Source organism: Bos indicus, chromosome 25, assembly GCF_029378745.1.
Source record: "Bos indicus isolate NIAB-ARS_2022 breed Sahiwal x Tharparkar chromosome 25, NIAB-ARS_B.indTharparkar_mat_pri_1.0, whole genome shotgun sequence".
NCBI classification, from domain to species: domain Eukaryota; kingdom Metazoa; phylum Chordata; class Mammalia; order Artiodactyla; family Bovidae; genus Bos; species Bos indicus.
The window spans coordinates 28147931-28171519 of record NC_091784.1 but is presented as its reverse complement, the minus strand read 5'-3'; the positions used below and the strand labels follow the sequence as shown (position 1 = coordinate 28171519).

General features: G+C 54.0%; 1 protein-coding gene across 1 annotated transcript; it reads right to left on the bottom strand.

The window, feature by feature from the left end:
- Positions 1–326: 326 nt before the first annotated feature.
- On the bottom strand, positions 327–23497 carry SETD1A (SET domain containing 1A, histone lysine methyltransferase). The gene is given in 20 exon segments (XM_019987786.2): positions 327–1155; positions 1251–1388; positions 3138–3257; positions 3438–3548; positions 3641–3813; positions 4233–5217; positions 5219–5292; positions 12409–12750; positions 14039–14126; positions 14257–14414; positions 15190–15277; positions 15399–15575; positions 16092–16874; positions 17032–17878; positions 18165–18394; positions 18629–18750; positions 20333–20603; positions 22350–22445; positions 22648–22812; positions 23393–23497. Coding segments are annotated over 19 exon segments (5127 nt in total). The 5' UTR covers positions 22798–22812; positions 23393–23497; the 3' UTR covers positions 327–981.
- Between the last annotated feature and the right edge of the window lie 92 nt (positions 23498–23589).

Genomic DNA, 23589 nt, shown 5'->3' with positions numbered 1-23589 from the left:
CAGTGCATGACATCAGTGTTTCCCTCTTGGTGGACCTCCCAGGAGACCCGGAGCCCAGCAGCAGCTGTGGTTCTGGGAAGGGAAGGGAGGCCTGACCTTGGCCTGGCTCTGGCTGGCCTTGGCGGGGATTTCTGGATGGTTGGTCCAGCCTATCAGGTGGCCCAAAGTGATGGGGGCTGAGTCTGCAGGTCTAGGCTCTGGCCCCAAAGCCCCTCTACCCACGTCAAACTGCAGGCCACCTGTTCCCCCACCATCTTCGTTTGTCCCACCCTCTGTCCTCAATCCCCATCCCACCCTACTCCTTCCCAAAGATACTGACCAAGCACTTTTGTACAATAAAGTTTAATCACAATTATAAAAATGTGGCGTCAGGTTTGCACTATTAACATATGTACAGTCCAGCCCAACAGGAAGGGCCTGCCCCCCACCATCCTGGCCTGGCAAAGCCAGAGCTTCCAGACACCAGGTGGGAGGGTGACCCACGGGTCTGGCAGGAACAGATGAGGCAGGGTTCCAGGCACGGAGTCCCCAGGACTGGGGGCGCAGCGCCCCCTCCAGGGGGAGAACATGGCCACTGCCCCCAGAGACCCCTAAACTGGGGAGGGGTGCACGCAGGGCACAGAGGGGGAGTCCCCATTAACACAAAGCATGGGGGCTGGGAGGCCCCCCAAGAACAGGATCTGTACAGGCCGGCACCCCAGGTTTCCACAGGAAACAGCTGCTGGCAGCTACAAAACATTTACAGCTTCTTCTCCGCAAAGAAAAAAAAATTGGGGGGGATGGGAGGGAGGGCAGGGGCAAGAGGGGTCCCGCAGAAGGTGCCTCAAGGGACTCAGGCCCCCTCGCTGGGCTCAGGGCCCCCAAGCCCACATTCCAAGAGGGGCAGGTGGGCCCCACTGAGCCCACTAAGGCTGGGAGCGCTGGGAGCTCAGGGCGGCGAGGGGGAATAAATAGGGGTGAGGGCACCAGTCCTGCCCCACCTCAGTTGAGGGAGCCGCGGCAGCTCTCCGTGCCGCACAGACACGGGATCTTGTTGTCCTCCAGCGGGAACTTGTAGTCGTAGGTGATCTCCTCATCCACGCCGATCGGCTGCTTCGAGTAGATCACGATCTTCTTCTGGGACTCGATGGTGATCACCTTGGCATAGCAGTTGGGCTGCGGGCCGAGGGCAGCGTCAGTGGCGGCCGGCCCCGCCCCAGCTCCTGCCCTGCACCCTCCCGCCACCCCCTGCCCGGCCCCCACCAGCGCACCGTGCAGCAGTGGTTGATGAACCTCGCCAGGTTGCCGCACTTGGTGGCGTCGATGATGGTGTCGTGGTCTACCCGGAACAGGTAGCTGCTGCCAATGCCCTCCTGCACGTAGCGCTTCTCCCGCATGTCAGCCACCATCTAACGGGACAGGGGGTGATGGTCAGGGGGCTGCCCCTCAGCTTCCTGCCAGGCCAGGCTGGACTCCACTGGCCCCTGCGATCAGGGGTCTAGATGGTCCCCCAGCTGCCAGCCCGGGAGCCACGCCAGCCTGTCCTGAATCCACAGATCTCCCTCCAGTACCTGCTACCCCAAAGCGCTGACTTCTGAGTTTGCTTCCAGGACTTCCTCTGACGAACACCTCCCAATACCCTTGGCTGCTGTCATGACAGAGGCACCCAGAGGAAGGACCCCAGGGAAGTCTGCACTGGCCACGGGGCAGGAGAAGCAGCCACTGGCTCCTCCTGGGGGGGGTCTGCCTGGCCCATGGAGGATTCCCCAGACTCTCGGGGGCTGGGACGGTTCCTGAGATGACAGTGGTTATTTCATGGACTGAACCCTACTCATCTCTTCTCCCAGGACCCTCTTTCCACATCAGGACCTACAGCTGCTGCTGTCCACGTCAAGGCCCACATGCTCATGTGAGGAGTAACTCGTTTCCCAGTAATCAGCCAGAAAAACCCTCTGCACTCTCCCCTTGGGCAAACTCACTCTCTTCCAGGCCTTCGAGAGCCAGTTAAGTGGGGTGACTCCTCCCAAACTCCTATCTCCAGCCAAAATCCACCTCAGTGGAACTGCTGGGCGTCACCCGTGAGACATCCCCTGGGCACTGTCCTGACCGGAGGCCTCTGACCACACACCCGCTCCTCCTCTTTGCTGGCAGCCTTTCCTACTCCCAGCTGCTAAAGGCAGTGCCCAGAGAAACCGTCTTGCCTCAGCCCTTGCCCTCCATCTTCAGAACCAACTGGTCGCCTGGTTCTGCCAGCTACCTGAAACCCACTGCCTGTCCAGGCCACCCCTACCTTTGGTCCGGATCGCTGCAACAGCCCCACCCAGTTCTCGCTTCACACGGCAGTCAGATGGAGCTTACTAACCTCCAAATCCTCTCCTGCTTACTGCTTCACGGCAACTTCTCTCACCATCAGTCCAATCTTATTAACACGACTCCCAAGCTCTGTGGCATCTGGCCTCCACTGGCCCCTTGGCCTCACTCTGCTGCCACTGGCCCGAGTTTTCCCAGTGACTTCCTTGTGCTCCTAAGACCATCCTGCCTCCAGGCCTTTGCCTATGCCTCCTACATTGAGGAGCACCCTGTCCTCTAACTCGGGCCTGGGATGCCTCAGCATCATTCAGCTTCTGGTTTAAAGGTCACTCCTACTGCCCTTGCCCCCCTGAACATCTCCTTTCATATCAACTGAGCATCATTCTTCACTGGAGTTACCCCTTCAGTACCTGTCTTGCCCACTAAACCATGAGGTCTTTAAGGGAGACATAATATTCATCAGTATTTGTTACTGGATCACTAACATCTAGTTTACCAGCTGCTGTTTAATTGCTCAGTCATGTCTGACTCTTTGTGACCCCAGCCTGCCAGGCTCCTCTGTCCATGAGATTTCCCAGCCAAGAATACTGGAGTGGGTTGCCATTTCCTTCTCCAGGGGATCTTCCCAGTTCAGGGATGGAACCTACGTCTCCTGCACTGCAGGCCGATTCTTTACTGCTGAGCCACCAGGGAAGCTAGTTTACTAGTACCCATGACTAGTTGTTGAAGGAAGGAAGGGGAACAAAACAGGCAGGTGTCACTGGCTAAGTCTGGGAGCCAGGTGAGAGCATGGGCTTTCACCCAAAGGCTGGGTGGTTCTGGTGTCAGGTCAGGGGCTGGAGCCTCACCTGGCGAATGTTCTGACCCACGTATTCGATGACCATCTCGTCAGCGGCGATGGGTTCCATGGCAAACAGTCCCCACTCGTGGATCCGGCTCCGGCCGAATCGGAGCTTCTTCTTCCGGAACTAGAGGGTAGAAGGCACATTGTGCCATTGGGAATCCCCTTCAACCCAGCCGCTGGCCGCTCCTCAGACCTCCGGGGCAGAAGTGTTCTGGCCACTCGTGCCCGGACCACCCCTAGGGGTCTCCGTGATGCCACCTTCCCACAGTGCCCCTGCCCTCCTCAGCTCCCACTCCTCCCTCACCTTGAGCTGGTTTAACTTCAGCAGATCGCTGTCCATGATGGCAGAGGTGCCAATGGCGCTCAGCAGCCGCCGCTGCTCTGACCGGCGCTCCGAAAGCACGCGGTTAGTCCCCTGCGAGGAGCAGGCCGGGGAGGAGGTAAGTGACATAAGAACTCATGGAAAGAAGATGCTGCCACTGGGCAGGTGCCCAGGCAGAGACTCACCTGAGTATCCACTCCTTCCAGCTGCCGGGCCGAGACAGGGCACACGTCCAGGTACCGGTCCTTCTCCTTCTTGCTGATGGGGTAGTAGCCTTCACTGCGGGCTGAGCCTGTCTGGTGCTCCCGGGGCCCGTCTTGGGGCCGCCGCTTGCGTTTCGGAGTGCTCAGGTTGGTGAGTGCAGGGTGTCAAGGAAGAGAACCGGGTGCTCCCCAGTCAGATCCCTGGGGCTCTGCTCCCCTCTCTACCCCCCGCCCAGTCCCAGCCCATGGAAAGGGTGACTGACTGGCTTTAGTTGGAGGCCTGAGCTTACTCACTGTTAAGATAGGACAGACAAATGTCTTAAACTCCACCTTTTCTGCCACCAAAACTTGAGAAGGCAGAAAACACGCATGAAACAGAAATGGTGACTTGGCAGCCAGAGGAGAAATACCCAAGCTGAACGTGGCAGAGAACGGGACAGGGAAGGAAGTAAACACAGACCCAGGAATGATCGCAGGAGGGCAGTGCCTAGCCAGTGACCCCAGGGAGGCCCCCCGACCTCCACCCCCAGGCCTGTCTCCCTGTCCCGAGGCCAGCCTCTGGGGCTTAGGATATTGGTGTGCTGGACCCAGTGGGTGTCGTTCAGCCAGTCGGCCCCACTAGTCTGCTGCAGAAGCCGCTCGTACGTCAGCCGCAGGTAGCTCATGTCCTCCAAGTCCAGGCCCGAGTTCCAAATGTCATAGAGGATGGTCATCTGCTCAAACTCGCTGCGGGGATCGAAGGTGGGGGGCGGCGGCGGGGGCGGGGGTGGGGGCGGCCGCCGGCGCCGCGTGTGCGAACGGAGGCTGCGCCGCCGGGTGGCGCCCTCGCCGTCGCTGCTGCTGCTGCTGCTGCTCTCCGATGACTCCGACTCCTCTTCCTCTTCCTCCTCCTCCTCTCCGTCCTCCTGCTGCTGTGGCGGCTGCTTTGGCTCCTCCACCTCGGCCACAACCACCTCCGGGGCCTCAAGGACCTCGTCTGCCGGGGAGCTGAAGAGGGCCGCGGGGGCCGGAACGGGTTCCAAGGGACGAGGAGCAGGCGTGGAGGGTGGCGGCGGGGGCGGCAGCGGCGGCCTGACGGCCAGGGCGTAGTTGTGCTCCAGGAGGATGTGGCTGAGCAGGGGACCCGGGCGCTCGGCCTCGTCCGGTGTCTCCGCGGCCTCCGAGTCGTCGGCGGCGGGCAGAGCGGGCAGGCCACGCCGTGCTGGGGTCAGGGCCAGGTCAGCCAGCACGGCCAGGTCCACTTCTGTGGCCGGTTCAGCCTCCTCTTCCTCGGCGGAGCGGCCCCGGCCTCCGGCCCGGTTCCGGCCTCCTCGGGACACCTCCTCGGGCCAACTCTTGACCAGAGAGGCGTGGTCGAGGGGCAGGTTGCGAATGGTCCGCTCCACAGCCCGGGGGGCTTTGCGAGAGGCAGGGCCGGAGGACTTGGCCTGTGGCAGGGCGGCGGGGGGAGGCTCTGGGGCTGGTGCCTCCTCCACCGCAGAGAAGGAGACGGTTTTCCGGCGTTTCTTGGGTGGGGGTAGGAGAGGGATGGGAGAGGAGGGGCGATCGTCGGGGCGGGGGGGTGGGGGCCAGGGGTCCAGCTGGTGGCTCTGGGGGAGGCTGGGGTGCACTGGAAGGCGGTTCCTCAGTGGAACCTGGGGAGGGAAGCACAAAGAAGGGCGAGGGTCAGCTTCTCGGCCAATGTGATCAGATGCATTTGATGATGGAAATTCGCTGGAGGCAGGCAACCAGCCAGCCTCCTCTGGGAGTCCACACCCCAGCCGCCCTTGCTCCTCACCTTCCACCAGACACACTGGCCTCTCCCACCTGCCATGTCCTCATTAGGAAGGCATTTGGCATCTGCTCATTCATACCTTCTGCAAACACTTCCTAAGCACTAACTATGGGAAAGCCTTTGATTGTGTGGATCACAACAAACTGTGGAAAATTCTTAAAGAGATGGGAATACCAGGCCACCTGACTTGCCTCCTGAGAAATCTGTATGGAGGTCAGGAAGCAACAGTTAGAACTGGACATGAAACAACAGATTGGTTCCAAATCGGCAAAGGAGTACGTCAAGGCTATATACTGTCACCCTGCTTATTTATCTTATATGCAGAGTACATCATGAGAAATGCTGGGCTGGATGAAGCACAAGCTGGAATCAAGACAGCTGGGAGAAGTATCAATAACCTCAGATATGCAGATGACACCACCTTCATAGCAGAAAGCGAAGAACTAAAGAGCCTCTTGATTAAAGTAAAAGAGGAGAGTGGAAAAGTTGGCTTAAAATTCAACATTCAGAAAACTAAGATCATGGTATCTTATCCCATCACTTCATGGCAAATAGGTGGGGAAGCAATGGAAACAGCTACAGACTTTATTTTTTTGGGCTCCAAAATCACTGCAGATGGTGACTGCAATGGTGACTGCATTAAAAGATGCTTGCTCCTTGGAAGAAAAGTTAAGACCAACCTAGATAGCATATTGAAAAGCAGAGACATTACTTTGCCAACAAAGGTCCGTCTCGTCAAAGCTATGGTTTTTCCGGTGGTCATGTATGGATGTGAGAGTTGGACTATCTTAAAGAAAGCTGAGCGCTGAAGAATTGATGCTTTTGAACTGTGGTATTGGAGAAGACTCTTGAAGTCCCTTGGACTGCAAGGAGATCCAACCAGCCCATCCTGAAGAAAATCAGTCCTGAATATTCATTGGAAGGACTGATGCTGAAGCTGAAACGCCAATACTTTGGCCACCTGATGTGAAGACTGACTCATTGGAAAAGACCCTGATGCTGGGAAAGATTGAAGGCAGGAGGAGAAGGGGACAACAGAGGATGAGATGGTTGGATGGCATTACCAACTCAATGGATATGAGTTTGAGTAAACTCCAGGAGTTGGTGATGGACAGGGACAGGATGGGAATACCTGGTGTGCTGCAGTCCATGGGGTCGCAAAGTCAGACATGACTGAGCTACTGAACTGAACTGAACTATGGGAAGGCTTCCCTGGTAGCTCAGATGGTAAAGTATCTGCCTGCAATGTGGGAGACCCAGGTTCAACCCCTGGGTCAGGAGGATCCCCTGGAGAAGGAAATGACAACCCACTCCAGTATTCTTATCTGGAAAATCCCATGGACGGAGGAGTCTGGTAAGATGTGACTAGCGACTTCACTTTTAACTATGTCGGGTATGAGGCAAACACCTTTGAAGCCCTCCTAGAACTTCTGGTCCAAGGAGACAATCACATGAAACACGGGGCAGCGCCAACTCTGAAGGGCAGGGTGGCGCCTCAACTCAACACTTGGACTCTGGTCTTTTTTTTTTTGACCAAGACTGGTAGTGACAGAACCTCATCCAACAATCAGACAGACATCAGACAACTTTTTTGCCAGCTGCATTTTGTAACCAGGATGCAACTGCCCAGATCTGCCCAGAATTATAGTATCCATTATTTTGACTACAAACAATATTCTTTGTTCTGTGAGGTTAAAATACATACAGTGTAAGAAACTGAATCTTGTATTAAAAGGCTTTATAAAATTGTACTGGAGTCTTACCCAATGAGAAAGGAAGAAGCTGAGGTGGTACTTTATTTGGGCTTTTCCTTCACGTCAATGAAATTACACTTTTTTGGCTTTGGAAACCTTTTCTAAATCTACATATACAAACGTGTATGCCATTCAAAGAGGCACGGTCTTTCAGGCCCCTGGCCCTTTGCTCACATCCTTGGCTACAGCCTAGGATGAAAGGGCGAGGCCATGGACTGGCCTCACAGGGATGGGTCAGGTCTGCAGGACAGCCCCTGGGAGAGGGCTGTGCCTGAACAGCAGCAGCTCAGGGGGTGAGCAAAAGGTGAGCAAAGGCCCTGTCCCTTTGTTCAGAACACCTCATTCCTTTCGCCCATCCAGAAAGCCTGGACACAGCTTTTGAATCCAGCTCAAGGCCACTACCGTTGTGAAGACTTACCCAGTTTCCTCAGGTACTGCTAATGTCTTCTCAGAACCAGAAGGCTGGTGGCTCTCAATTGCCAGCTTCAAATTTGCTGCACCAGATTAATAGCTGGAATTTTGTGCCAAGCACTAACCCAAGCCTTTCACTATAGTAAATACTCTCTTCATCCTCACAACAAGCCAATGATGTGAGTACTATTATTAACCCCATCTTACAAAGTCAAGGCAGAGGGAGGTTGATAATCTGCCCAATCACACAGGTAGCAAGTGGCAGTACAAGGCCTGTGCCCCAGGGCAGCCTGGGATCTGAGTTTGGGATCTTATCTCCTGCTCCATGCCGCTCTGTACCTTCTGGCCTGCGACTCCATGGTTCCACATCTGGCTCTACCATCCACAGAGCTCAAGGGCAGCCAGCACCAGGTCTGGCCTGAGCAGGCAGTGATCAACATGCCTCCACTGCCTCAACCAACATCCCCCTAGCCTCCTGTCTCTCGAGGCTCCAGACACCCCCGGGCTGTCAGCCAGGAGCAACCCACGCTCTGAAGCTAGTGAGGCCCTGGGTGCTGCTCTCCAGTCCCCTAGTTCCTACAAATCCTCTCCTGTCTAATCCTTTCCTGTTCTCCAGGGCAGCCCTCTCCTCTGCCCCAACCTCCCACCCTAGCCTACTGTGTCCCCTGGCAGCCTGGTTTTGGAGAAAACCCAATCCCTCCCCCAACATAGCTTCTTCCAGAGACTTCCCTTCTGCTCCCCGTCCTGAAAGAAAGCTGGCCATGCCTTTCATAATTCTGGGAGACAACTTTCGGGGTACCTGCCCACTTGATACAACTCCCAGAAGCCACTGTTTATACTGTATGACCTACCCCACTTCCTGCCCCCAGGCCGTCACTAACTGATGGCTGTGTGACCCAAGCCATCCCAACTAGAAACTTCCCCGGGGATAAGGATTCAAGATAGGAGGCGGTCTGTCTGTGGGGCAGACATATTCTGCTGGAATGGAGAAGCAGAGGACGACCATGTGCAGCAGAGCAGAATGTACCAGATGGGAAGACAAGAAAGTCGAGATTTAAAGGTGTCCAGGCCCCTGTCCTTGGGATCCACCAGACCAGTCCTCTCCAGGCTCCGGCCATCAGACCACACAGGTCTCTATCCAGTTGTGTCCTTGGTAGCTCAGATTCTCCTACCATTCTCTAAAGGCCTTCATCTTCCTCTCCTCTCTCTCCTCTGCCATCTACCTACTAGAGGGCTCTGACAGCCCACCTATTCGCCAGATTCTCATAGGCACTCATCCTCAGTTACCCTCCACCAGTTACACACCTGATCTCATCCCTCCACCTCAGACTGTGACTCTGACCTCTATCCTCTGACCACAGTTCTCCAAGTCCTTTCCCTTCACCCCATCATGCCTGTTCAATTTCCCATCCTCTATCATCCTCCAGCCCATCACCTTCCCCCTAAACTAACTTCACTCTTGGTCATTTCAGATCACAGGGGCCCTTGCTTTGTCCTCTCCTTTCATGCTACTTTCTGAAGCCTTCCACTACCTCTACCTAACCTGGAATCCACCCAACCCATCTCTCTTCCTTCACCCCAACGTTCCAGGCTCCACCTGTGCCCCCTCACTCTCAGAAATGTCCTGCCTGAGAATTCCCTGGTGGTCCAGTGGCTAAGACTCTGTGCTGCCCAGGCAAGGGGTCTGGATTCGATCCCTGGTCAGGGAACTAGATCCCACATCCTGAAACTGAGTTCACATGCCACAACTAAAGATCCCCAGTGCTGCATTTAAGACCCAGCAGAGCCAAATAAATAAATTACACATATACACACACAGTAAAAAGAAATGTCCTGCCTTCCTACTGAAGAGAGGAAAAGGTGGCCTTCAGGCAAAGACCCCACAACTTCCTGTCTCCCCATTTACAGAGAGATCTGCATCTGACCTACCGAGTCCATCCTCCGCCTCCCCAGGTGTGCCACTCCAGCAAGTATTCCTCTCTCTCTTGGTCCCTCCACTTGCTCTCTTTTCCCTTCAATGTATGAACACACTCAAGTCTCACCTACTTTGAAAAACTAACCCTCCATCAACCCTGCACTTTTCTGCCATCTCTCCAATCCCGGCTGGGAAACCTTGATCATCTCACTAAGCCTCACATTCCTCATCTGTAAAATGGGAGGAGCAGGGATGCTATGAGGAGTAAATGAGAAAGTGGTATTTGCAATGCACTAGGCCTAGAGTCTGGCACATGGGACCTACTCAAGAAACGTTCACTAACATTAGGTACCATCCCCCTCAACTCTCTTCTTCCACGAGCATAGCTTACCCTTACCAAAAGAATGGTTATCTGTCACTTGCCCTTATTCCTTAACACCCTCTAACTTGAGCCACACTACTGAAATTGATAAGGCAAGGTAAGCTTATCAATTTCATAAGTTGGTGACCTCCTAACTGACAAATCCAACACTCACTTTTCCTTTTAAGGCCTTCCAAAAATACAGGCCACAATCTCCTTTTGATACCCCGAGCTTCAGGTTTCCTTCCCACCTCTCTGGTCATTCCTTTTCAGTCTCCTCTGGCTCCACTCTGCCCACTATCTCTTATAAAACAGTTAGGCTCTGGCCCCTTTCTCTCATTCCATACATCCTTCCAAGGTATACACATGTATTCACACCTCTACTTACAAATACCTATTGCATTTCCCACCTACTGTTTTCTAGAGCTTCAGATCTATTCTTTTTTAACATTTTATTTTATACTGGAGTATAGTTGACCAACAAGGTTGTGCCAGTTTCAGGTGTAGAGCTTCAGATCTATTGATCCAACTGCCCATTCAATGTTCCTACCCGGAGGTCCCAGAGGCACATGAAACTTGACCCCAATTAAATGCATCAGACTTCTCCCTAGTTCTGGCTTTCCTTGAGTTTCCTTTCCTGGTAAGTACTTTAACCGAGAGGTTCTGGCTCCCAAGTTTGTCTCAAACCCTCCTCCCACTTCCGCTCCCCGCATCCTATCCTCACTGTAACCACCCCGCTCTGGTTCAGGCCCTTCGCTCACCCACATCCCTTCAAACCTTCTCAGCTGTCCCACTTCCTTCTTCACCTCTTAGAAATCCTCCCACTTCTGGCAAAATGATCCTCCTGACACGCAGATCTGATCACATCCGGCTTTTTCTTCCTACCCTCCCAAAGAGAACTGCGATTAATACCCTCTGACCTGCAACCCCATTGGCTCTTCTGTCACCCAAGGACTTCAAGAGGCTGAAAGGTGTCTTAGGGTTAATCAGTGCCTCGATTCCTCCTCTCACGGGATCTGGACCAGAACAGGGTGCATCAATGCTGAAAGGTCTTCCTGTGCTCACTGCCTGTCTCAGACCACAAATTCCCAACAAGGTTCAAATGAGATTTCTGGAAGGCCACACACATCTCTAAAGCAGAACTTGAAAACTGAGTTAATTCCATCATGCTGCTACTGCTGCTGCTAAGTCGCTTCCGTCGTGTCCGACTCTGTGAGACCCCATAGACAGCAGCCTACCAGGCTCCCCTGTCCTTGGGATTCTCCAGGCAACAACACTGGAGTGGGTTGCCATTTCCTTCTCCAATGCATGAAAGTGAAAAGTGAAAGTGAAATCGCTCAGTCGTGTCCGACTCTAGCAACCCCATGGACTGCAGCCCACCAGGCTCCTCCGTCCATGGGATCTTCCAGGCAAAAGTACTGGAGTGGGGTGCCATCATGAGAGCAATCCAAATTAACCACCACCGCTTGCCTTACTGCAATAGCCTCTTAATCTCCCTGCATACACTCTGGCCCCTCTCCAAGTTTTCTCTGCACTGCATCTTTTCAAAACATGGATATAATCACGTCAGTCTTCTGATGGCATTCGAATGCCCTCAACATCAAGCCCACATTCTTAGCAAGGCTTATTCATTTTCCATGATTCAGTCCTTGCTCATCTCTTCAGTTTAGGCCACCCTAGCTCCCCCTTACTCTCACTCCCCAGGTTAGCTTTCCTTTTTATCTTCGAGCACACCATTTCCTCTGCCTCAGGGCCTTTGCACATACTCTCCTGCCTGCCTTGGCTTGATTCTAGCCCAGTGGTGCTTCAGCAGGGAAGACTTCCTCACAGATGTGCTCAGGTTCTCAAAGTACCCAGACTTTTCTTTCATGGCCCTTACAGTTTGTAGTCACAGAGTTTCTTAAGTATTTTTTTAAGGAGAGACTAAACTGTCTCTTCCTACAGATGGTAAGTTTCATGAGGGTGAAAACAGGGCCTATTGTGCACACTATCCTATCCCTCGCCCCCATTCAATAAATAAGTAGCTACTGCCTGAAACAACAGTTCACTCAGCAAGACACATTACATGTGTGATATAAAATGACAACTGAATGTACAAATTCACAAAGAAAAGCAAAGACAGAATTAACTTCTCAGTTCACGTTGTTAATAGTTATCATCTATCCAATCTGTCCATTTAAACCCAGGTATATACTACACATTAAGGAAGAGGCTTAAGAAAAAAATGAGGAGGAGAAATTTACTAAATTGAGAATTCTCTCCTTAACTTATTTGAGAAGAGACCATTCTGTTTTTAGTAGCCAAACACCTGGTCCGTCTCAGAAAACTGTTTCTGGCAGTGTGACCTAAGTGTGTCAGGCCATAAATGTCTCTCCAAGGGACGAGTGACAGGAGAAGGTGACTCCTGGCCAACTTTGCATGTTTTCCAACGAAGTCACACATGTGCATACAATTAATAAATGTCAACCCCACCGTTCCCATGAACACAGACACACACATACACAAAGACTTCGACAGCAGCTCCCCACCACCTACCTGCAGGTCTCACAGGAGACTTCTCCTGTTCGGGGAGAGGTGTGACTGGGGAGTCTTCAACCCTTTCTGGCTCGGGCTCCTCTGCAGGTGCTGACAGGGGCGTGGGGACATCTCTAGGGGGCGACAATGCTGCGAGTATGATTGCTGGTTGCTCCTCTTCCTCTTCTTCTTCCGAGGAGGACTCAGATGAGGAGGAGGAGGACGAGGATGAAGACGAAGAAGATGAAGAAGACGAGGAGCTGGAGGAACTGCTGCTCTCAGAGTCCGACGTGCTATCGTTCTCACCATCTGAGTCAGCATACAGAGAACATTTGGAGGACGAATCGCTTTCCCCGTCCTCGCCTGGAAATCCAGAACGGGGAGTCAGGCGAGGTGAGAAGACCCCTCACTTAGTCAAGCTGTGGGTTCATTCACTGAGTCACTACTAGGGATATGTGAGGCTCCGTGCTAGGTGCTGGGGACTCCTACCCACAAGGAGATGGAGAGGCACACGATTGGCCTACAGTGTGATAAATTCCAGTATGAAGGGCTGGGGGGTGGGGTGGCACAGTGCAGGCAATGGGAAGGCCCGGATTCTGCCTGGTGGATCAAATCAGGGAAGGCATCCTTGTGAAGAAAATGCTGACGTCAAGAAGAACAAGGAGGAGTTTGCCCAGCAGACCTGGGGGCTGAGTGGGGACGTCATAGGTAAGAGAAGATGGTGCCCTTGGAAGAGACACTGAGGCGGTAAGACTGACGGGAACTGGTGACCACATGGATGTGAAGGGGTCTGTGCCCCTCACTCTTAGCGGATGACTTTGCCCTCTGCTCTCCTGAGATGGAAGCTCTCAGACCATCGTTCTTACAATTCTGGCCTCAAATGGCACCACTCGGAGACATCTCTTTACCATCAGCTATAAAAGAGCCCATCTTTCCCCCATTCCCTGAGCCTGTTCCTCCCGACCCCATAAATCTAGTTCATTTTCTTCAAAGCATGTCTCTCCACTGGAAGTGCTGCTATTCGTCCACTTGTTTGTCAAGTGCCTGCCTCCCCTCTGGCTGATCGCCAGCTTCAGAAGAGCAGGAACCACCTCTGCCTTGGTCACTGCTATGTCCTAATACCTAGAACGGTGCCTGGCTCACAACGGGGCCTCAGCATCTATTTCTGAAGAAAGGAATGAAGAGAGACTGAACCATGTACCCAGGCCTCAATAAATGCGAAAGGACAGACACGTGTTCAACTGAGGCACAGAGCTGGCTTCAGTGACAGCAGCTGCAGGCAGGGGAAGAAGCTGACAGAGCTTGGTGGCCCGGCTTTACGGGAAGAGCAGTGCCTAAAGCGGGAAAGGCACGGTGTGGCAGCAGCAGGGGCAGCAGGAAAGGCAGCCCCCTTATCTTGGGAAGAGAAACAGGCCACGCTGGGTTGTCTTCATGGGAGGGCCTGTTTCAGAGGAAAGCAGGAGGCAATATTCTGGGTATTGTTTGCAGTGGGCCAAGGGTTCCAAAGAATGAGGCTAAAAGGCGGTTGTTGTGGGGGAAGGCAAAGATGGCTAGCTGATCCAGCGGGCAGGTTACACGGGCAAGGAAAGGGCTGGACGGGTGGGTGAATCTCTCCCTTCCCAGGATTCAACTGCACACCCTGGGTGCTTACCGTCTGATGCTTCTGTCTCCTTCTTTGCAGCATCCATGGCTTCCTCACGCTCTTCATCTTCTTCATCTTCCTCTTCATCCTCCTCATCCTTAGGGAAAGGGACAATTGGGAATTAACAGGGGAAGAACAACTGGTCCTCTAGGAAGCGTGGCCACCGGGGCTCCAGCGCAGAGAGAAGCTGGCTATGGCGGCAGGAACTCAGAACGCAGGCTCCTCACCTTCTCTGAGGAGGACTCCTGGGATGCTTCCTCCCCTTCGCTGTCCAGAGCAAAAGACTTGCGGTGCTTGCCCTGGGTCTTGCTTCGCTCTTCATCTCGTTTCGGGGGCTTGGTCCCCGGACGGCCTGGCTCTCCAACCTCCTTCTCTCGCTCAGCATCTAGGTCCAGAAGAGGGGTAGGTGGCGCAATTTACCACCAGCAGTAACAGCCCCATCTGGTGAAAGGAGCTCTTCACACACAACCACTGGCCTTTCTCACAGTCCCATAACACAGACCTTGTTTCACAGACAAGAAGCGGAGGCTCAGTAGAGAAACATACAAACTGCAGAGTTCCTTCACACTTTACACAGTTTTAAACACACTGGACCCGTTTTATCTTTCATCCTTTTCTGGGCTGGGTGAAAGAGGGAGGTGATTTCTTTTAATATCTGGCCCAAGAAAGTCGTACTAAAGTCAACAGGTCTCCAGGGAAGCAGACCAGATTCAGTAAGGAAGTTTCCCAGCCACAGAAGCCATCAAGCTATACAGCTCAGACTTAGACTGATAAGAAGGGTGCAAGCAGGCTTAAGCATTAGATGCTAACTTTGGGTGGATAACCTGTCTAACTTCACATTTCAAAGAGCTGCTTTATTATAACTTTGTTTCAAATCTTCACTTGGATTCTTGCCCTCAAGACACTTTCACCCCTTCACCCCTGCCTCTTGGTTTCCTATCAGAATCTACAGCCTGCCAGGCTCCTCTGTCCATGGAATTCTTCAGGCAAGAATGCTGGACTGAGTAGCCATTCCCTTCTTCAGGGAATCTTCCCGATCCAGGGATCATACCCAGGTCTCCCACATTGTAGGCAGATTCTTTACCGTCTGAGCCACCAGGGAAGGCCATTAGAATCTAAGCAGACTGTTTTCCCCTTTTTCCTTCACCTGACCTACTCACCATCTTCATCTTCCTCAGCTGGAGTAGAAGGCCGGGGCCTCTTTTCCTCACTGGCCTCTGAAATTTCCGAAGGCTCTTTTCGCTTTACCTACAAGATGAAAAGAGAAAACCCAAACACTCATGGTTCCCAACCACCCTTATTCTAAGGAAGGGAACCCCGCTTTCAACTCTCTCCCCACCCAACCAGGCAAGATCACAATTCCGGGTACCTTGAAAGAAGGCAGCCGCAGGGCCCCTCGCAGTCCTGATCCAAAGGCGAAGGCTTCGATGCCGGTGGTACCGCCACTCTTGGCCCAGTCTACGAGGGACAGCAGGCCTGGCTCTTTGAGCTTTGTCTTCTCTTTATCCTCCTCCTTGGCTTGCTGTTTAGCTGCATTCTGGAATGGCTGCAGGCAGTAGGGGGACTGAGCCCCAGAACCCAGGCGCTCCCTCCTGCCTCCTGCCTGAGAACTACTCCCAGGCCCCAGGAATACAGAAAGGCATCCACTCACTTCTCCATTTGACACACATCTACGCCACACCTCCCTCCACCAGCCCCTGTACAGGCATCTTCTCAACAGTCCGCTCACTCCGTCTACCAGTCTCACAAAGCTGCTGCTATCACTCCCACTCTACAAATGGAGACACTGCAGAGTGAAGCCCAGAGAGACTACGGGCTTCGTCTGCCGCGAGGCAGCGGTGGAACCAGGACAAAGCTCTTCCCACTCTTCAGACGCCTCCCTTTTCTACTGTTCTGGGTACCCTCCAACCCCCCTGTGCTCAGCTGTATGGACCACTGAGCACCTAGTCTCTCCACTCACCCTGACCACCTCTCTTTTCTGAGCTGTGTAGCCTGAAGAAGCCAGAGGTCTATTTCCACCAATGGAGCCCTGGTCTCTCCAGTCCCAGGCACTGGGCCTCACCTTGGCCTTCTCTTCCTTGCTCTCCCACCACTGGTCAAAGGCTCCAAAGGCCACGTTCTCCACCATCTTGCGGTTGAGGTCTCGCTGCATGATGCTCTTCATCTCCTGGACCAGGGTGGCCAGTACACGGCCCACGGTGCCTGCCGAGGGTAGGGCCTTGCCCTCGGCCAGCTCTGCTTCCTCCCGGGGGGGCAGCCGGGCCTCTTCTCCTGAGACTGAGGAGGGCAGGGGCTCGGCTGCCATGGGCAAAGGCAGGTGGTAGGCCTCCCGGGAGTATGCCCCTCGGCCTTCTTGCCCTTGAGCGTACAGAGCGTATGGTAGGCCGTAGGCCGCCTCTTGGTGGGGTGGGAATGGGAGGAAGGCCTCCCCAAAGGCCCCACCGGGGGGACCCGCTGAGGCCGCGGTCAATCCTTTGCCCTGCCGCAGCTGGTGGAGCCGAGTTAACATCTGGGTCTGCATCTGGAAGGACATGGGCATTCCTCCCCACTGAGCCCCAAGTCGATCCATGAGCTCTAAGGAGTTCACAAAGTCATAGATGTGGGGGGGTGGCGGAGGAGGAGGGGGGTACTCGGGAGGCGGCGGCCCGTCGGGTCGCGGGGGGAGGAGGTAGGCAGGCTGGTGGGGAGGATAACCAAGGGGAAGGGAAGCCAGGTAAGGAGGGGGTGGGGGAGGTGGCGGCGGAGGGGGTGGAGGTTGCTGGGGGGGTGTCGGGGCCGGAGGGGGTGAGCCGCCCCTGTCGTCGTCGGAGATTTCCATGTCCTCTCCGGAAGAGCATGGAGAAGCCTGTGGGGCGCAAAGGACGGTCACAGGAGCCTACCGCCAGTTCTGTGGACTTTTCCCCAAATCTCTGTTCTCTTGCCCAGTTCCCTTCCTTCTCCCCCTGGGCCCAAGCCTGCTCTCCCAGATCCCAGGCACTTTCGTGGGCAGACCCCAAACTCACCTGGTTCTGTCCATTGGCCTTGGGCGACTCCCGGGTAGCTCCTGGTTCTCCACTCCCTGTAGGTGCCACATCCTCAAAACTCGCCGGGGCTGGAGGGGGTGTGCAGGGCCCGTGACCAGACCCAGAAGGGGCCTCGCTTCCTGTGTCCCGAGCCCCCGGGCCTGTGCTGCTGTTCTCTTCCTCTTCCTCGGTGTCAGAGGCCAGGAAGGAAAACTTGGAACGCTGCTCCTTCAACAACATCTCAATGCGGGAATCCAGGCTGCTGTGCTGAGCGAAGGGCACGCTCTCGTTGGTGGTCTCTGGGGCTGGGGAGCCAGAACGGGCCGGTGAGGCTGGGCGCGGGGAGGTTCGAGCTTCTTCTCTCTCGGGGCTGGGCCCCCCGCCGCCCCCTCCTCCACCAGGTTCTGGAGGCTCTGGGGGTGGAGCTTCGGAGGCAGGAGGCCGGTAGTCCTGGTCAGCAGGCCGGTTGGGCTCGGGGGGCAAGTAGGAGGTGTAGGATGGCGTGAAGCGCTCAGCGGTATTTTCGGCAAAAGAGGCCCCGGGGGGCTCGTCCCGAGTTGCCCGGCGGGGTGGGTAGGAAGCATGGCGTTGGTAGCGATTCCAGCTTTCGTAATATGCTGGGTAGTTTGAGTCGGAACCACGAAAGTGAGAGGAGGAGGACGAAGAGGACGACGAAGAGGACGAAGACAACGAGGACGACGAGGAGGCGGAGGCGGTGGCTGCAGTGGTGGCGCAGATGGCGGCAGAGGTGGTTGTGGGGGCCGAAGAAGCGGAGAAATGGCGGCGGGAGAAGGAATCTTGGTAGCTGTTCTCTGACCGCCGGGGCTTGAAGGAGGTTGAAGTGGTGCTGGAGGAAATGTGCAGCGGTTAGCGGAGTGCAGCTCTGTATGACCAAACCCCACTGCCCCGGCCATCAGCACCCAAAGCCCTTCTACACTGCCCCCAAAGGGAGATCTAATGGCTGTTGGGTTCCTAGCCACAGAGTAAATTCCCCGAGGACAGGGGTGTGTTGGCTGAATCCGCAAGGAACCAATAAGACCAATTATCCCCAACTCCCTCTTTTGAGACTTTGGGTTTCCTCTTCCCAGGCAGCTCCCCGCCTCTGGGGGTCTCAGAGGGGCTTTCCGCTGCACCTGCTGGAGTAGGCAGAGTCCTGAGAGTAGGGGGTGCTGCCCCGAGACGTGTAGGGGGTTCCTTGGGAGGACTGAGGGGTGAACTGGCCAAAGGAAGACGGGGTGTCCTGTCGGCTGCTGGAGAAGCTTGTGTCTTGGGAGCAGGGGGTGCCATTGCCGGGAGTGCCCACCACAGCCGAGCCTGCCGGGAAGGCAGCTGTGTCTGACGAGGAGCGGCGGCGGGAGTCGGTCTGGGGGGGAGAGAGTGCGGTAGGGGGAAACCAGAAGAGGTCAAGCACCATTTGACAACATGACCTTCACCAAACCAAGAACCCCGATCCCCTGCTTTTGGAAACCAGTGAGGCGTCCTTTCTCTGGCTCTTCCTATACTTTAACAGTGAAGTCCGGAACTGCCCAAAGGCTGCCCCTGGCGTCTAAGTACTGCGCCCGTGGGGCAAGGGTGTCGCCAACTACGAGCTTCTCACCGTCTCTGTGGCTGCACCAGAGCCTTGGAACTTCTCACTCAGGGCCTTGCCCCCAGTGGGCACCGTCTGAGGGGTGTAGGAGCCGTTGACTATCAGTTCATAGTATTTCATTCGTTGTTGACCTGGAGGGAAGAGAATGGGAACCGAGAGACTCAGATGGAAGAAACAACTCCTTTCAGATTTTGTATTCCCACTTTTTCCTCAGGCCTCAATTTGCTAAGATTTCTTGGAGTCTAGGAGCTTTAAGTTCTGCTACCTAGTCTCTACTTGGTAACTACTACAAACAACATACCAAATGGCCCTTAATAGTTTACAAAAATACTTCTAATGTCTGTTACTGTGTTCGACAATCACCAGAAGAGAAAAGAATCCGTAACTCTATCGTACAGGCTTAAAGAAAACTGACCTGCAGAGTGGTGAAACCTGAATTCAAACCCAGTCATCTCAAGCTGGCCCCCACCATCCTCCTCATCCTATTAACTACAGCAGTATGATGGCAGCCTGAAGGTTAAACTCAGCCCACCACTGTGATTTATTTGCCCTACACAATCACTTAAAGTATTGGGAAGGGTGACGGAGAAACCCACTAGTTTGGGACTTCTCCAGTGGTCCAGTGGCTAAGACCATGCACTCCCAAGGGAGGGGGCCCGGGTTTGATCCCTGGTCAGGGAGTTAGATCCCACATGCTGCAACTAGGAGTCTGCATGCCACAACTAAAGAGCCTGCATGCCGCAACTAAGACCCGGGCACAGCCAAATAAACAAATATCTCAAACAAAAACAAAACCCACGAGATTTCACACAAAAAACTGGATTTTTGGCTTAAAAATCTGCTAGTCTTCATCCCCATGTACAAATTGGCTGCTGCTGCCGCTAAGTCGCTTCAGTCGTGTCTGACTCTGTGCAACCCTACAGACGGCAGCCCACCAGGCTCCTCCGTCCCTGGGATTCTCCAGGCAAGAACACTGGAGTGGGGTGCCATTGCCTTCTCCGACAAATTGGCTAGTGTCAGCTAATAGCTAGCACCTTCAGATGCCACTAGACAGCTGCCAGTCCCCACCCCTCCCTACTGCTACTTAGCACAGAAGTCCAGACTGCTTCACTCACCTCAGCTGCTGCTGCTTAGTCCCTCAGGCGTGTCTGACTCTTTGGGACCCTATGAACTGTAGTCCACCAGGCTCCTTTGCCCAAGGAATTCCCCAGGCAGAATGCTGGAGTGGGTTGCTATTCCCTTCTCCAGGGGACCTTCCCAATCCAGGGATCAAAACCGGATCTCCCACACTGCAAGCAGATTCTTTACCATCTAAGCTACCAAGGAAGCCCATCACTCACCTATATATGTCCCTAATTCTTCATCTAAAATTTCAAAACCAAAAAAACTCAAAACCTAGTGTTTTTTAGAACTTGGTGCCAAAACCTGACCTGAGGCTATTTACCATCGTTTTTATTCATCCTACCCAGTATGACTCTTCAGATTGTTTCTCACAAAATACAGTCATACATTAAACCAGAGGGTGCTGCCCCAACCCTGACAGAGTCAACACGCAGAAGCCGGTATCTGTACCATAATCTCTCTATAAAATTCTGACGTGAGAAACACGTGGCCCAAGAGTTTCAGAGGAGAAATCATGGACCTGACTACTTGCCAGGCCCCTACCATCTCCGTCGGAGCCCAACCCTGGGCAGCAAGCGAGAGAGCCCTCACCTTTGATGTCGAGCTGGGCATGGATGATGTTGCCCATGACGGAGGTAAGGTGGAGGTTTTTGACTGTTTCCTTGGCTCCCCGAGTGCTGGTGAAGAGCACGCGGGCCAGGCCCAGGTGCTTGCGAGTACGGGGGTGGAGAAGGATCTCTACCTCTTCCACCTCACCATACTTTCGGCACATATCCTTCAGGAAGGTCTCCCGCACATTGTCATTCAGCCTTGCGAATGTCACTTCTTTCAGTGGGATCTGTCCAATATAGAACTCATCCAGCTGTGGAGAGGACAGGAGTTAAGTCTGGAGTCTCACTACTGATCACCACGCCTTGCCCCATTGGGAAACTTTAGCGAGATCCATGAGGCTGAGAGAGAGAGAATGGAGAAATCAAGAGGCAAGGGGATGGGGAAGGGGGTCCCAACAAAGGATACATCTGTCCTGACCCCTCTCTTCCCTGAATTCTCTGCACAGAATGATGGCAAGAACCAGAAAAAGAAATGTACAAAGTGAGAACATTCATAGAAAGAACCAGTTATATGAAAATAATTCACTAGCTCAGCTTTCACTAAGTGATTCCCAAGGACGGGGCACTAGGAATACAAAGATGGAGAAAAGAGAGAGTTCTATGCAGAAATGCAGACAGGACAGACAGACACACACAATCACAACGTGACACAACAAGTGTCAACAAAGGTGTAGACGGGGTGTTTGGGAGCCCAGAGAACGAAACCTTTGCTCAGAGAGGAGGCAGGAAAAATTCATAAAGGTGCTGTCATTCATACTGGACTTTTCAGATAAACAGGAGTTCACCATAATGACAGGACCTGTAGGGCACACGACTGTAAAATAACTTGGCATCGACTAGAAACTGCAAAGCGCACAGTACGAGAGAGCACAGGTATGCACTATTGAGGCAGGAGATGAGGCTGGCCAGACTAGTAATCATACATGCCGATGCACAAAAATGTGAACTTGCCAATAAAAGTAAAATAAGATGACAGCAAAACCAAAGAGACGCATGACAGCAATAAACGGAGAAGAGAACAGAGGCAGGGAAACCAGGGAAAGTGAACATAAGACTCGGTATTAAAGGAATGGCAACAGAAATAGAAAAATTAATGTTAAAAAAAAGAGAGAGATGTGTTTAGAAAAAGAGTCAGCACGACTTGGTGACAGATTAAGGACAGAAGAATCACAGGATGACACCAGGTTTCTAGCTTGTGCAGCTGAGTACACGGTGTTGCCATTCATCAGCAAAAGGAAAATGGAAAGAAAAGCAGGACAAAGGGGGTGAAGATAATTGTTTTACATCTCCTGAGCTTGAGATTTCTTTGGGACCTCCAGATGGAGCTGTCCCTCCACCAGGCAAATAAGTCTGGAGTTTCAAGAGATCTGGAAGTCATTAACACTTCAGTAATAGTGAAAGTTGTGGATGGGAAAGACATTGTCCAGAAAAAGTATACAATGTGAAAAAAGAGGGATGTGGGAACCCCACAAGTGACTTATTAAAAAGGAAGAATAAAGAGTTAACAAAGGAGATTAAGAACCACCAGTTTTCTAGACCCAGTCCTCCAAGGACTGATGAGTATCCCGCCTGGACAAAGACATGGGAATCCTCTGAGGAAAAAACACAGAGTGAGAGACAGGAACAGAGGACTCCAGGGATGGAGTCCCTGGCACTGTCACTCCCCTTAACTGAGAAATTGGGGTAACACAAAGGGTACTATTTTGCTATGCACGGTCTAGAGGTACACAGTGATAGGTGTAGCAGCTTGACCTGTCTTCATCCTTCAAAAAGTTTAACACCCTTTTTGGGACACCTAACCTATACCTTTCTAGAAAATAAACACACCTCCTGTCCACAACAACTCAGTCTCATAGCCTCAGAAATTATTAGATCTGTTATTAGACTCTTTCACTAGAAAAACCCCCTTTCCCTATGCTACATTAAGACTAGACTACCAGGATGGAGCCCCCACACCCTCCAAGGGCCACCACACCAGGAGATTAGCAGAAACGTACCTTAAACTTAGGGACTGGGAGGGAAAAGTCTCTGTTTTTGGACCTGACGTGGCAACGGGGGTCTTGGAGGTCCTCCACTGGTATATACTTTGAGTCCTAGGAAAATAATCAGGAACAGAGAGACAGCTCAAGGTGAAACCACAGTGTTGATCTCTAGAGCCCCTCTGGAGACCCATGAGCAAGAAAGCTGGGTTCTGGTTGCCCACTTTAAAGAATGCAGGTTCTAGGTTATGAGCAGAGATAACAGAGGAGATCGGGTTTGAGTTCCCTAGATCTGGGGAAGGCCTGGGACACTCACGTTGACACTAAAGTGGATTCCATCATATCTGTACACCTTTTGAGAAGGCCTGCGTAGGGCAGGGTCCAAGGCAGGATCCACGATGAGCTTGTAGTTCCGCCACTGGAAGCTCGGGGCCTTCTGCCCATCTCCCCCACCTTCCTGATCCATCTTTGCTCATTTACACTGCGAGGAAAGAGGGATAAGCAAAGGGGTTCACGACTTAGGCCCAACTCCCTTGCTGCCCCTCACTGACTAGCCCCGACTCCAGGTAACTCATCACCTCAGTTTCCATACCTCACTCACCATGACCCGAGGCTCCCCCAGATTTTCTCCCAAGTACCTTCTTTCACCATAACACCCCATCCTCTCTCCACCTCCCAACTCTCCCCTCTGGCCCCCAGGCCCATCTCGCGCCCCCTTACCTTCCCGTTCTCCCTAGCGCGCGCCCCACTTGGCCTCGGCGCAAGACCCCTCCCCCGCCCCCTGGCAGGCCCCGCCCCCTCCCGCCTCCTCACCGGCCAGCGGCCCAGGCCAAGCCCGGCTCCCGCTCCCACACACCGCTCCCGTCCCCGCGCCCCAATCCTCTGGCCAAGAAGTGGCACCTCTTCGGGGCGTTGGAAACACCGCGAGACCGAGCCCGAGACCCGGCTTCGGCCCTGAATCCGAGCGGGGGGTGGGGGAAACGCGCGCCGCTGCCCTCTCCTCCCGCCCCGGCGCATTCTGCCCCCCCATCTCCGCGCACGCGCGGCGCGGCCCCACTCACCCGCTCGCGGCGAGCGGCTCCCCCTCCCCCCACCCCGCGCGGCACCTCAGCGGCGCGAGGCGGCGGCGGCGGCGGCGACAGCGCGAGACCCGGCCCCGCAGCGGTGGCGGCGGCGGCGCCCCCCCACCACCACCTCCCCGGCGCGCGCACCAAACACCACCGCCACCTGCGCGAGGCCCAGCGGGCACAGCTTCTAC